The sequence below is a fragment of the Rhododendron vialii genome, chromosome 9a (assembly GCF_030253575.1).
Source record: "Rhododendron vialii isolate Sample 1 chromosome 9a, ASM3025357v1".
In the NCBI taxonomy this organism is placed as follows: Eukaryota; Viridiplantae; Streptophyta; class Magnoliopsida; order Ericales; family Ericaceae; genus Rhododendron; species Rhododendron vialii.
The window spans coordinates 27713184-27727107 of record NC_080565.1 but is presented as its reverse complement, the minus strand read 5'-3'; the positions used below and the strand labels follow the sequence as shown (position 1 = coordinate 27727107).

The following is a 13924-nucleotide window of genomic DNA, read 5'->3' as shown; positions in this document are numbered from 1 at the left end:
TCTGTCTCTTGTCTTATGAAACTTTATGCCAATGCCACTAAAGCAACATCGTTGCATGCAGCATATGAAAACTAAAAACCGAATTTGATGCTCGCAGCATGGTCCAAGTGACCAACAGAAGTAGGATCTAAGAATAATACTTGAGACCCAGTTGTGAGCACTCTTCTAAGCTTGTGCACCTGTGATCTGAGTCGTTGGGCATCAAATGCAACTTTGACACCCAACCAAGTTTACTACGAGGTTTGGAGTATAAGTGAAAAGCCCCGCGGCTTATGCATCTGACGTAATGGTGTCATTTTATCTCATAAGCTAGTTGACAACTAGATTTCCAGAATAAATGAGCTGGAATCCAGTTTCTGTACAGTTTTGTCCCATCTTTCGTTTGCTATTTCAAAAAGACTTCAGTCTTTGTAAAGAATAATATCTGTAGACTTCTGTGGAAGAGGGGGAATATGTTGAGACCAGACTGAGGCATCTAGAAAGTCTGGCTTATCGTCTGATTTTTGGTTTTATGCTCCTTGGGCTTGGGTGTCTATTTATGGCAAAAACATGGATAGGAATATACATTTGAAGTTGTGGTCTACTGGGTAGCTAAGTTTTATTTTTGGTAGTAGACTGGATTGGTAAGTTGTTAATATATTATATAAAGGTAACTTCTTTCATTTTATCTCTCGCGGAGCTGTAGTTAGCTACAAGGCTACAAACTAATTACACTCCACATTCTTATGTTTGGTTGGAAATTCTGTCTGAATGATTTTAATTTTTCGTCCTGTGTTACCTACTAGTGGTTAATTGGTTTTAGCATTCTGTTTGACTATTTGGTGTAGGTCTTTCGGTCGTCCAGAAAAGCAATCCTGATGCTATACTTTTGGCCCATGAGAATACCATAGGACGCATTCAAAAAGGTTACAATTCTCCTTACTTAATGTCCCTAATTCAACCTTCTTTTGGATATGGCTTGGTCTTGTTGATGAAAACGATGAATGGGCATTGATGAAGGGTATCTGATTGTTTTCACCTAAAAGAAACTATCTGCAAAAGGATGAGAATATGTGTCAATTATGCAGAAAAGATGCCACTTAAGCAAAAAGATCTATGTAAGTTACTGTGTTTCTTAGTGAAAGCTATTTTGGACAAAGTGCTGATGGTCTGTCACCACTTCAGCGGGAAGTAATTTTCCAGAAAATCGTAGATGTGCCAAGGAAAACTAAGTCAGGGGTGAGTCAACATGTATCAGCCTATTCATGTGGCTATCTGAGAATAGTTTCTTCCCCTTGTACTTGTTTTGTCGTTTTTTAGAGCTTGGTGCATTCTCGTATGAACTGTAAAGACCCGGTATTTTTAATAAATAATTATTATTATCAAAAAAAAATATTATTTTTCTCGTTAGTTTATTTAATGCGAATTTTTTTTTAATGTCGTCACACCAAATTTTATTTCCGTAATTGATCATGCTCGTGCGTATCCGGCAAGTAATTTTCCTAGTGTGTTCATGTGTTGCACTAGATCATTTTTCCAACCTAACCTTTCCCCAATTTATTTCGGTTGAGAAGACCAAAATCCCTATTTTTACTCCTTAATTTCCTCCCAGTGCGACAAGTGACAACTCATTGTTGTCCTAGAGTCGTTGTCCTTCATATAAACCAAACCCATTTTATAACCCATTTAAGTATCTCTCCCATCTCTTCACTATGTTTCCTAACAAACCTTTCAGCAGAGAGAGAGAGAGAGAGAGAGAGAGAGAGAGAGGAGGCAGCCGGCACCACCTCCGGTCCTCACCTCCGCCGATCAGCGTCACCACCTTCATCACCCGAACTCCATCACAACTTGAACCCCGTTGCCCCGCCTCGCTCCACTCCCGAACCAGCCCGTAAATAGTTCCAAACTGGCTGCATTTCACTCTCAAAATCAGCTCCAAAAATCAGTCCCGAAACACCCAAAAACCACCCTCCTTTCAGCTCCAAAACAACCCGAACACAACACCTTTTCGACTCCAACACAACCCAGGCAAGCAACCCGAAACTGACCCATAACAGTGTTGGAAACAGCCACCGATGAAGCTCTGTTGCCGTCCGATTCAACCCCATCCGGAACCACCTCACAGTCAAGCTCCGCGGCCTCTCCGAACCTCCACCGAAATCCCTCCGTAAATCATTTCGCCAGACAAGAGGTAGTTCTGAGCTCACCTCCCTAAATATGTGTTATGTTCTGTATTGATTGTTTCGTGTTTTGTTATGATAAGATTCGAACCTGACGTCACCGATCGAAATCCGGCCAGTCGGCCACTGTTTTGCTGAACGTGTAGGCTACTGTTTTTTTTTAAAATCTTTGGATAAATCACGGTTTAGCCCCTCATGATTTAAGAGCTTATAAATCTAACCCTTGAGTAGTAAAAGTTAATATTAAGCCTCGAGGTTAATTAATTTCGGTTCGGTTCTAATCCCGTTAACACCCCGAGGAGATTAAGAGTAAATGTAGCATTTTAGTTTCAAGAAAGGAAAAGAGAAAATAAAAATAATTACTTAATTTTTTTTAATCGCATGATAAATTTTATCGCATGAGTAGTTTTATCACATGATTGGTTATTATTGTAAAATTTATTACTTGTTAGTCTGTTAGCATGTTCGTAAAAAATGTTAAATTGTGTGAAATGTTGTTGTACTGATAGATTGGAAAAATAGGTTCCCGGGGTTGGTTGCGATGTGCGGATTTAACCTATTAGACGTGATAATAGGATTAGTGGAAAAATAAAATGGGTGAGATGATGGTGAGACATGTGTGACGCCCCATAGCCAGGTTGAGTCCGGGCTCTAGAGTCGAGCCTTGGTAGACATCTGGATGGGTGGTCACGATGATGGATTTGGATTTGATTACCGAGGTTACGGAACCCTGAGTATGGCATGGCTATGATTAACCTTTCAGAAACGGGATTGAAGCGCAAGGGGTGGAATTTACCGTGTTCGTTCTTCTTGTGTTAGAGCAAGGGGTGGAATTTAGCGCGATGAATTCTCTTAAGTAGATAACTTGGGGTCTTTCATCGGGGCACAAGGAGGGAGTTGAATCATGCCATGGCCATAGCGTAGTGGTTAAGGGTAGGAACGGATCTGTGGATAAGATCCAAGATCTCACATAGGTTGAAGGATAGTAATGAAAGAAAAGTTAATTGTTCTCTTTTTATGTTATTTTTAATGCATTTCATTGATATATCCTATTGCTTGTAAGTTATGGGTTCGGGTGGGTTTTGGCTACTGGGCGTCATCGCTCACAGTACTATGTTGCCCTGGTAACTCGAATGCCAAGTATTGAAGACGGAACAGAAGTGTCGTACGACTCGATCGAGTTCAACCTTGTTGAGGAAGAAGCCAATAACCTAGGTTTCTGTGCGCATAGTCGCTCTGACTAATTTAAGTCAACTTTATTTTGGAAGCTTCAGAGTTTATTTGGAAATTTTAATAGTTTGATCTATTCGAAACGGTTGTAATATAATGACATATGCTTTTGAAATAGTGATGTAGTAAATTTATGAATTTCTTTTGTGAAAATAATCTTTTAAATATTTTTTAATGTCTCCGAATTTTTGGGGCGTTACAAATGGTATCAAAGCTTTAGTTTCAAACCCTCGGCCTTGGGTGAATTGGGTAGATCACTTTCCAAGAGTGTTATCCTGGGTAGTTAAGTGTGTAACCTATCTATTGTCTTAACTACTATACAATTCTATTTTAAGAAGTGGCATATAATTATGTTATAGTAGCCGTTGCCCAAATCAATTCCATGAAAGTACTGAAGCCTGCGATTCCAAGAAAGAGATAGAAGCACTCGCTTCCATTGTATATATAGAGCCGATCAATGATAGGTTGGAAAGGGTAGGGCCATGGTGAGAACGTACCGCGAGAAAACTTAAGTCTTACATGTGATTAGCAGTTAGGGTTGACTGTAGTAAGCATGTGTCTGGCCCATGTGGCACTTTCTACATAGATGTGTGAAACTTTCTGCGTAAATATTTCCAATTCTCCTTCATATTTGAAGAAATTTGTATGTCATTGTATATGAAAATTTAAAAAAAAAATGTTTTGTTTTGTTACTTCAAAATTCTTGTCACGATTTCGTAATTAGAAACCCTTAACCCTAACTTCGTATGAATAATAATGCCAACGCCGTCCACGTTATCAACATGCTTACATCAATCTCGAGGTCCATGCAACACGAAGCCCATTGTGATACCGAGTAACATGGAGGTTATGCAACTTCTACAAGCGATTGCCACATTGACTATTTCGACACCCCAACCTCAAGCGTCGGAGACTCAAAATTGTAGATAGACGAATAAAAGCATGATGCTGCCAAAGATTCACAATCGTCACCCAGCTATAAACTATGCAAACTACAGCCGACAACGGCACTATCGTAGTTCAAACAGATCGAGAAGAATTCAAGGTTGTGAATATCTGAGAACTCGGCAACCATCCTCTTGCAGTGAGGTCCTACTCTTTTAAGGGGGATAGAAGAGTTATTGATGATTATTCATCTAACTCCCCTTTCTCATTCAATCGATTGTATTCTCTCTTGACTCTTCTTAAAATCACCTTCGTTGTGACTCTTTATTGTTGGAGCTACAAATTCGACTAAACCCCAAATCGTTGAACTCCTAGTATATTTCAAACACCTAATTCCTGGGACATTTTCTTGCGGCAGTTGGGAATTCCTAAAGATCATATTGTTCCAACTTTTCTTTATTTGATTAGATTTGATTGTGAAGTCAACAGTTAACTCAATTATGAGTCTAAACTTCCTAATCCCTTGCATACTGCATGCTTAAAGCAATCTTCGTCAAACTTGGACCCGTGTACTCTCAGCAAATTTAAGTAATTCTCGTTACTAGCTATGTAGGGACCACTCACAACCTTCAATTGTTTTGATAATTCATCAAGACTTGCCTCCGACCTTTCAAAACTCTAAAATTCCATAACCTAGTTCGATTTCAATGTTGGAGTTGTTGAGTCCTTGAACATATTGTTGTTATACTCCACTTTCTTTGAATTTTGTATCATGTCTTAGCTAGTAAGACCCAATCATCGTTCTATTAATGACTTTATCTATTTTGGGAAAGGACTCGAAAATCATTGCTTATTTTTATTTCTGTTTCACTGTGCCCATTATATTTTTTTTGGTAACTAGAGCTAGATGCTTGTTTTGAAATGCCTTTGGCCAACATGGTGCAAAATGAATATCTAGTTCAATTTCATCCTATCTTTTGCAAGCATATATTTCTTATGAGATCCATGGTTTGTTCCATTGCAATGTTCGGAAGTCCACGTATTTGTTGTTTCATTTAAACGCTAAACCTTTAATCCACACTATTACAATGATGAAACTCTTAAATTCCAATCATCGAGTTTGACTTCGGTTAACTTAATTCTCGTTGTCCTCGTGTTCGATTGCACAGAGTGCCGGTATCTATAGTTTCTGATCGAGACCCCCGTTTCACCTCCAATTTTTGGAGAAGCCTGCAGAAAGCACTGTGAACAGATATTCGCCTGAGTACAACTTTTCACTTTCAAGACTGATGGACAATCTGAGAGGACGATTCAAACCCTAGAGGACATGCTCTGAGCTTATGTGTTGGATTCCAAAGGAAGTTGGGAGAGACACCTACCGATGGTAGAGTTCGCCTATAACAACAGTTACCAAGCTAGCATCGGGATGGCCCCTTATGAAGCACTGTACGGATGACCATGCTGATCGCCCATCTGTTGGACCGAGGTTAGAGAAGATGCCCTAATTGGACTTGAACTAGTCCGAGAAACTACTGAGAAGGTAAAGGTGATCAGAAAACGACTTTTGACCGCGCAGAACAGACAAAGGAGTTATGCTGACAAGAGGACTAGGCCTTTGACATTTAACGTGGGAGATCATGTATTCCTAAAAATCAAGTCGCGTAGAGGGATCATATCCGATTTGGCAAGAAAGGGAAGTTATCGACTCGCTTCATTGGTCCATTTGAAATCTTGAAGCAAATTGGAGAAGTAGCCTATCGCCTAGCTTTACCGTCGCAGATTGCCAAAATCACAACGTCTTCCACGTTTCTATGCTACAAAAATAGATGGCTCATCCTACTCACGTGCTCAACTAGGAGGTAGTCACACTTGATGAAGATACGACTTTTGAAGAACAGCCGGTGGAAGTTCGGGATCATGGAGAAAAGGTTACCCAACGGCGAACAATCAAACTAGTCAGAGTCTTATGGAGGGGAGGACTAGAGGAATCAACTTGGGAATGTGAGGACACAATGAAGGTCAACTATCCACAGCTGTTTCAAATCGAAGCTACATCTTAATTTCGAGGACGAAATTGTTTTAAGGGGGATAGATTGTAAAGACCCGATATTTTTAATAAATAATTGTTATTATCAAAACAAAAATATTATTTTTCTCGTTAGTTTATTTAATGCGAATTTTTTTTTATGTCATCACACCAAATTTTATTTCCGTAATCAATCATGTGCGCGCGTATCCGGCGAGTAATTTTCCTAGTGTGTTCATGTGTTGCACCGGATCATTTTTCCAACCTAACCTTTCCCCAATTATTTCGGCTGAGAAGAGTACCAAAATCCCTATTTTTACTCAATTTCCTCCCAGTGCGACAGCTCATTGTTGTCCTAGAGTCATTGTCCTTCATATAAACCAAACCCATTTAAGTATCTCTCCCATCTCTTCACTATGTTTCCTAGCAAACCTTTCGGCAGAGGAGAGAGAGAGGCGGCAGCCGGCACCACCTCCGGTCCTCACCTCCGCCGATCAGCGTCGCCACCTTCATCACCCAAACTCCATCACAACTTGAACCTTGTTGCCCCGCCTCGCTCCACTCCCGAACCAGCCCATAAATAGTTCCAAACCGGCTGCATTTCACTCTCAAAATCAGCTCTTTGGCTCCGAAACAACCCGAACACAGCTCCTTTTCTACTCCAACACAACCCAGACAAGCAACCCGAAACTGACCAATAACAGTGTCGGAAACAGCCACCGATGAAGCTCCGTTGCCGTCCGATTCAACCCCATCCGAACCGCCACCGAAATCCCTCCGTAAATCGTTTCGCCGGACAATAGGTAGTTCCGAACTCACCTCCCTAAATATTTGTTATGTTCCATGTTGATTGTTTCGTGTTTCGGTATGATAAGATTCGAACCCGACGTCACCGATCGAAATCCGGCCAGGCGGCCACTGTTTTGCCGAACGTGTAGGCTACAGTTTTTTTTTGAAAATCTTTGGATAAATCACGGTTTAGCCCCTCATGATTTAAGAGCTTATAAATCTAACCCTTGAGTAGTAAAAGTTAATATTAAGCCTCGAGGTTAATTAATTTCGGTTCGGTTCTAATCCCGTTAACACCCCGAGGAGATTAAGAGTAAATGTAGCATTTTAGTTTCAAGAAAGGAAAAGAGAAAATAAAAATAATTACTTAATTTTTTTTAATCGCATGACTAATATAATCGCATGACAAATTTTATCGCATGAGTAGTTTTATCACATGATTGGTTATTATCGTAAAATTTATTATTGTTAGTCTGTTAGCACGTTCGTAAAAAATGTTAAATTGTGTGAAATGTTGTTGTACTGATAGATTGGAAAAATAAGTTCCCGGGGTTGGTTGCGATGTGCGGATTTAACCTATTAGACGTGATAATAGGATTAATGGAAAAATAAAATGGGTGAGATGATGGTGAGACGTGTGTGACGCCCCATAGCCAGGTTGAGTCCGGGCTCTGGAGTCGAGTCCCGGTAGACATCTGGATGGGTGGTCACGATGATGGATTTGGATTTGATTACCGAGGTTACGGAACCCTGTGTATGGCATGGCTATGATTAACCTTTGAGAAACGGGATTGAAGCGCAAGGGGTGGTGTAGAGCAAGGGGTGGAATTTACCGTGTTCGTTCTTCTTGTGTTAGAGCAAGGGGTGGAATTTACCGCGATGAATGCTCTTAAGTAGATAACTTGGGGTCTTTCATCGGGGCACAAAGAGGGAGTTGAATCATGCCATAGCCATAGCTTAATGGTTAAGGGTAGGAACGGATCTGTGGATAAGATCCGAGATCTCACATAGGTTGAAGGATAGTAATGAAAGAAAAGTTAATTGTTCTCTTTTTATGTTATTTTTAATGCATTTCATTGATATATCCTATTGCTTGTAAGTTATGGGTTCAGGTGGGTTTTGGGCCTTTTGGCTACTGGGCGTCATCGCTCATGGTACTCTGTTGCCCTGGTAACTCGAATGCCAGGTATTGAAGACAGAACAGAAGTGTCGTACGACTCGATCGAGTTCAACCTTGTAGAGGAAGAAGCCGATAACCTAGGTTTCCGTGCGCATAGTTGCTCTGACTAATTTAAGTCAACTTTATTTTGGAAGCTTCAGAGTTTATTTGAAAATTGTAATAGTTTGATTTATTCGAAACGGTTGTAATATAATGACATATGCTTTTGAAATGGTGATGAAGTAAATTTATGAATTTCTTTTGTGAAAATAATCTTTTAAATATTTTTTAATGTCTTTGAATTTTCGGGGCTTTACATGATTTCATAACATACTTTTTCAGTACCCACGAATGACCTTGATTCTGAGTATTTGTAGCCCTGTCATGTGAGTATCTCAAGTCTTTCCCCAAGACCAGGAAAGGAACTATAATCCTTGACAGACGCCTTTTTTGTTTCGTGATCTGCGAAAACCACTTTTGTTGAAGTAATCTCAACAATCTCAAACAATTCACAACATCTGGTCTGTCCTAATGGAACTTGGTTTCTTGATTCTTTTTTTTCTTAAACACTTAAAAGGAACAACAGATATGGTGATGTAATGAAGTTGCGTATGGATTACACCATAATGCATCTATTTATACTGGAAAGGATAATGACTGTGATTTACTCATATGTACTCTTAGTGGGTGTGTCTAAATTTGCAAATGTACACTCTTGAGATGTCTATATCAGCTACTGATTTGAGGATCAATTTGTATGGTACAGATCATTGGTCTCTTGCCCGTGCCGCAGTTTCAGGAGGTGAAGAGATTTGCGTTGGTGGTCAGCTATTAAAAGTTATTTTTGCTCCGGTAATTTTCATTTAGATGATTGCTTCTTTTGGAAGACATACTTTCAACTTGCTTCTATCCTGCTGAATCATAACAGAAGAGATTTGCAGTGGTGGCTGTTAGAGCTTGGCCCACATTGGTTAGCTATAACCTCAAAAACTAGTATATGAGCCTGGGCGGCTCCACTCATTGTGAATTGGTTTTTAGTTGGATGTTTTAAAAGTGGCAATGCTAATATTCTCCATTTACCTCATTTTCTCTTTTGAAGCATGTAGACTTAACTTGCTTCCATCATGGTCAATTATGAAAGAAGCAACAACAATAACAACAAAAGGGACATATCTAGCCCCAATCAGTGGGGGTATATGCACAAAGTAGTTGCTCACAGAATACCACTGAAACAATGGCCCCCCTATACCTCTAAGAATTGAGGAACTAAAGGGGCATTTGTTGCAAAACCATGCCCCCAAATCAAAGCCGAAAGGCATCAGAGAGGGCAGGCCTAGAGGCCCAAATCAATTATTGTGCAAATCACCATCAATTATGAAAGAAGCAATGAATAAAAAACTATAGCTACTTTCCACGTGTAAGTAGCCAATTTGAATGTGGAAATTAAAAGGGAAGATTTCAGAAAAAAGCATCAGGAGTTTTGTCCCAGGCACATCCATGGTAGAAGCTAGGATGTACACAGAAGTTCATCTGGGTTAACAAGTTAACAACAACCAGGCACGGCTGTTAGATTGGGGCATATGTTGTATTAAAAATAAGAACTTGAAAAGTGACTGGAAAGATCATGAAAATGTCTTCTGGCCTTCTACATTAGTGGTACATACCTAAATTGTGTGTTTCAAGAACTCTTCGGTTACCCATGCTAATGAAATAGGAAAAGGTAAAGCGTGAGAGTACATGATACACATCAAATGCATTCGAGGCATACATGTCTGTAAATAGGAGATCTAGCGACTTAACCTGTGATATAAAATTTCACTCTTTATATCAAATCAGTTCCGTATGCCCTAGATTCATTTGCAGCAGTGGGCCTTTCGACGGGTTTGGCCTAATCTAGCCAAGGTCTCCAACAAATGTAAAATTCCTTGTTCATGATCGGCTTGGGTCAGTTTCAACTCCATTATCTTAGTTCAAGCTAAGCCCATTCTAATGAATGAGTTCCGATCAAGTTGAGGGAAGCTTGAATTATGGCATCATCTAACCAAAGCAAACCCGAACTTCTCACGAAGTCAATGTCGGAATCAATCTTTGACCAAACTCAGCTTATCTGAAATACCAATTGAGCTCATACTTGAGTGTGGGGTGTTTTGGCCGGTCTGTTTGCTAGGTTGGGTCAACTGATGCATGCTAGTTAGTCCAATATTCATGTCAACTTGCCATTGTATGTTTATAATTCACCATTTCTAATGGAGGTGTGTTAAGGGGTTTTAGTCATTTTCTGTTTATGAGTTTTTTTTTTATGTCGTATTCTGTTATCTTACTAAGAAATAAGAATAGCTACATGTTTACTTTCAGATCCATTTCTAGCCCTCTTGATATTTGTTTCGTGCTTCTTGGTGTTAACTTCTGATGAACTCCTTTTTCAGGGGCATACAGATGGCCACATGGCATTACTTCATGTCAGTACTCACTCATTGATTGTAGGTGACCATTGCGTAGGGTAAGATTCTATACAAGAAGAAAGTTTGTACTTCTGACCTATAGCTATACTCAGATGAGCAGTGCAGTAATCTATTTTGATTATGAGTGCTGTTGGTTGATATGTGAAACCCTGACTCTTGTTTAAGGCAAATTTTCATGAATGGGCTTCACACCTCAGTGCCGTTTATACTAATTATTGTTGATGTTGTGAATAATAAAGTCATCTAAGCATTGTAGAACATTGGTTTTTTGTCAATGTGTCATCTGTTAAAACTCATAAATCTATCTTTCAGTTCCTTATTTGTATATCCAAATGTTGGTGCATCTTGTCACCTAGAGCTACTTTTTTAACATTTCTGTGGGTTTGTTTCAGCCAAGGAAGTGCCGTTTTGGATATTACATCTGGTGGAAATATGCATGTAAGCGTACTTTTACATCTCATACTTCTGTTATGGATCGCAGTATGAACCAAATATTATTTACAGGGGACCTCTATGGTATTTCCTTGTGTGGACTCTGCATTCTACACTAAGAGCTGGTATTTGTCAGGGGAGAGCGTTTTCAAGCAGTAATATAGACCACTCTTCTAAAGATGTCTTAACAATGATATTCTTCTCGAGGATGGTTTGGTAGATTGTGGTTACACAATGTTTGTTTGGTATATTTGAAGAGAGGTCAATCGACTGTAAAATCTTGGGGTTGATTACAAATAGTACACTACTTGATGCAAACATAAATGTTGTGTTCAATATGAATTCGGCTCTTGTATGCAGTAGTACCGTTCAAATGCACGTTCTTGGTGTAAAATTGTCAAACCTATGGTGGTTATGAAGAAAACAAAGGTAAAGTTCTGGGCCAAATATTAAGCATGGAAAGAATCAAGATAAATATGATACATTCTTCATTCTTGTGTCGCGTCTTTTTCCCACCTTACTGGTACTTATCATGTCCATATATGCTGGTGACATCTGTAATTGATGCAGTGATTGTGGGCATGGACAAGAGATGACTAGCTTCTTCCAGTTAGATTTCTGTTGCAAATAGCATTGTGGCTAGTGCCTCATAATATTTTAATCCTTTCTTGTCACAATGTGAGTGGTGTCCCACATTACCTGTTTGGCATGAATACGACAGCTTCATTTTGTTGACGTTGGGGTTTGCATTTTGCAACATGTTGAACTTAGTATTGGGTATCATCAATGATTGAGTTTTTTTGGATTGTATTTTCTCGTGGGACCTTTTTTCTTTCCTGTTGTGGACTGAATCGACTGATAGTACTATGTATTTTCTATCCTTCAGACTTCTATAAGTCAGAAGTCTGAAACCACAATAATTAAGGTGACTAGTGTAGTAATTTTTAGTTGCCTGGGTTTGCTTTCTCATTCCCTTTTATGCTTTCCATAAAAAAGGGACCTGGTGCTAGTGTCTGCTCGGGACCCTTGCATCCTTTCTAGTTAATGCCTCTCTTTCCACGTGTCAGCAGGATAGAGCTACCTCTAAGGCTCTAACAAAGTTTGAAATACCCAAGTAAAAAACTAAACTAGGGGAAAAAGCATTAGGCTTTACATATCATGATGTGGTGTCAGACTATAGTACGTTAATCATCGTTATGGTTACCACTGTTAAATTTCTTTCAAGCTAATGGTTTGTGATGATTTGATTGTTTATGCAGGAGTACTTTCAAACAACTTACAAATTTTTGGAGATTTCTCCGCATGTATTAATCCCCATGCATGGGAGACTCAACCTTTGGCCAAAACACATGCTTTGTGCCTATCTCAAGTATGCAAATCTCATCCGCTCTCTCCGTCTTCTGTTCATGATCACATTTGTCTGCAGTGTAGATTCCATGATTAGCTAAATAATCTGAATGTGATTTACTCTTGGTACAGCCTTTAGACAGATACCCTTCTGTTAAATTCTCCTTCCAATCCCTTTTTCCTCCTTGCCCAAATTTGTTGGTTAACGGTATACTTTTCAAAGTTAAAGTTGAAGCGTTCTGTTTATGGTATTTATCATAGTATATTTTCTGTGATCAGGGCCGGCCCAGGCACAAGGCCCAAGAGGCCTGGGCCTTGGGCATCCCAAATATTTCAAATTTTTGGGGCACTAAAATTATATGTTATATATAAGTTTTTCCGTGATATAACATAAAAGGTATTCCAGTCCAGTGGTGTTTGTAACTTCAATAAAGAGTACGGGGTACTTGGTTCGAAACCCCAAGTCTCTTTTTTTGGCACTATTTGTTTTTTCTTCATATTCTTGGCCCTTGCACTTCTTAGCTCTTAGCCTCCTCCTACTGCACATAAGTTTTTCTTCATATTCTTGGCCCTTGCACTTCTCAGCTCTTAGCCTCCTCCTACTGCGCATAAGTAAAAAGAATACTCTATTTCTTCCGATCAAATTGCTCAAAAATTTTAGTGAAAACCATGGACTCTTGCATATAATATGATGACTCGTACTTGTCAGAATAAATGATGGATTTTACACCTCTTATATTTTTAACTACTTAAGCATAGTGACTCAAGATCAAAGTTCAAACGCACCATAAATGTTTTGGTAAGAATTTTTTGTTTGTTTTAATTTTTCTTTTAAATTTGAATATTAAATTCACAAATAAAACGTACTAATATATATGGTGATTGTTGCTATAAAAACTGTTAAGTACTCTTTAGGGTACACTTTTTTTATTAGGCCTTGGGCACCTAAAACCCTTGGGCCGGCCCTGTCTGTGATATAGGTACTAGCAAAGCTATCAGTACTTAGTTAAGTGTTTATGCTACTGGATTCATAGTTTCATATTATTACTTTGTCACTGCTACTTTCAAGAAAACTCAATCTTCTCACATCATTGGACCATCTTGACATAACTTGTTATAATACTCAAGTAAAGGCGATAGATGGAAGAAAAAAGAAAGAAAAATTGATGAACCTCTGGTTTTGTTTTCAGAAATCGCAGAGGTAGAGAATCTACGATATTGAAGGCCATTGAAAATGGAGCACAGACATTGTTCGATATTGTTTCATATACATATGCTAACGTTGATCGTGGTCTCTGGATTCCTGCTGCATCAAATGTGAGGCTTCATGTGGATCATCTGGCCAAACAAGATAAGTTGCCAAAGGTAATTTGTCTATTTCCTGGCTAAAATTTCATAATGGGTACATGGTTAAATTACTCAAGCCACAATAAGA

At 39.1% G+C, this 13924-nt stretch overlaps 1 protein-coding gene, 1 long non-coding RNA gene and 1 other non-coding gene across 6 annotated transcripts in view; 1 reads left to right on the top strand and 2 right to left on the bottom strand.

Annotated features, from left to right (window-relative positions):
• LOC131300720 (uncharacterized) overlaps positions 1-13924 on the top strand; it is a 29883-nt gene that overhangs the window by 8476 nt on the left and 7483 nt on the right. For 3 of the 4 annotated variants that reach the window (XR_009191041.1, XR_009191042.1, XM_058326683.1), the window contains exons 6-11: positions 828-905; positions 9015-9100; positions 10675-10748; positions 11103-11148; positions 12402-12511; positions 13680-13854. Coding sequence is in view for 2 of the 4 variants with exons in the window: in XM_058326683.1 (XP_058182666.1) it covers positions 828-905; positions 9015-9100; positions 10675-10748; positions 11103-11148; positions 12402-12511; positions 13680-13854 (569 nt within the window). In the remaining 2 variants the exon portion in view is untranslated. The remainder of the gene's footprint in view (positions 1-827; positions 906-9014; positions 9101-10674; positions 10749-11102; positions 11149-12401; positions 12512-13679; positions 13855-13924) is intronic. The other variant, XM_058326684.1, reaches the window with a different exon arrangement.
• LOC131300724 (uncharacterized) lies at positions 6719-7058 on the bottom strand. Its single transcript, XR_009191043.1, has 2 exons — positions 6972-7058; positions 6719-6920 (listed from the first exon to the last, which is right to left on the bottom strand). It is a non-coding gene; the product is annotated as an uncharacterized LOC131300724 (long non-coding RNA).
• On the bottom strand, positions 9523-9626 carry LOC131302171 (small nucleolar RNA snoR100). The gene has a single exon (XR_009191643.1). It is a non-coding gene; the product is annotated as a small nucleolar RNA snoR100 (small nucleolar RNA).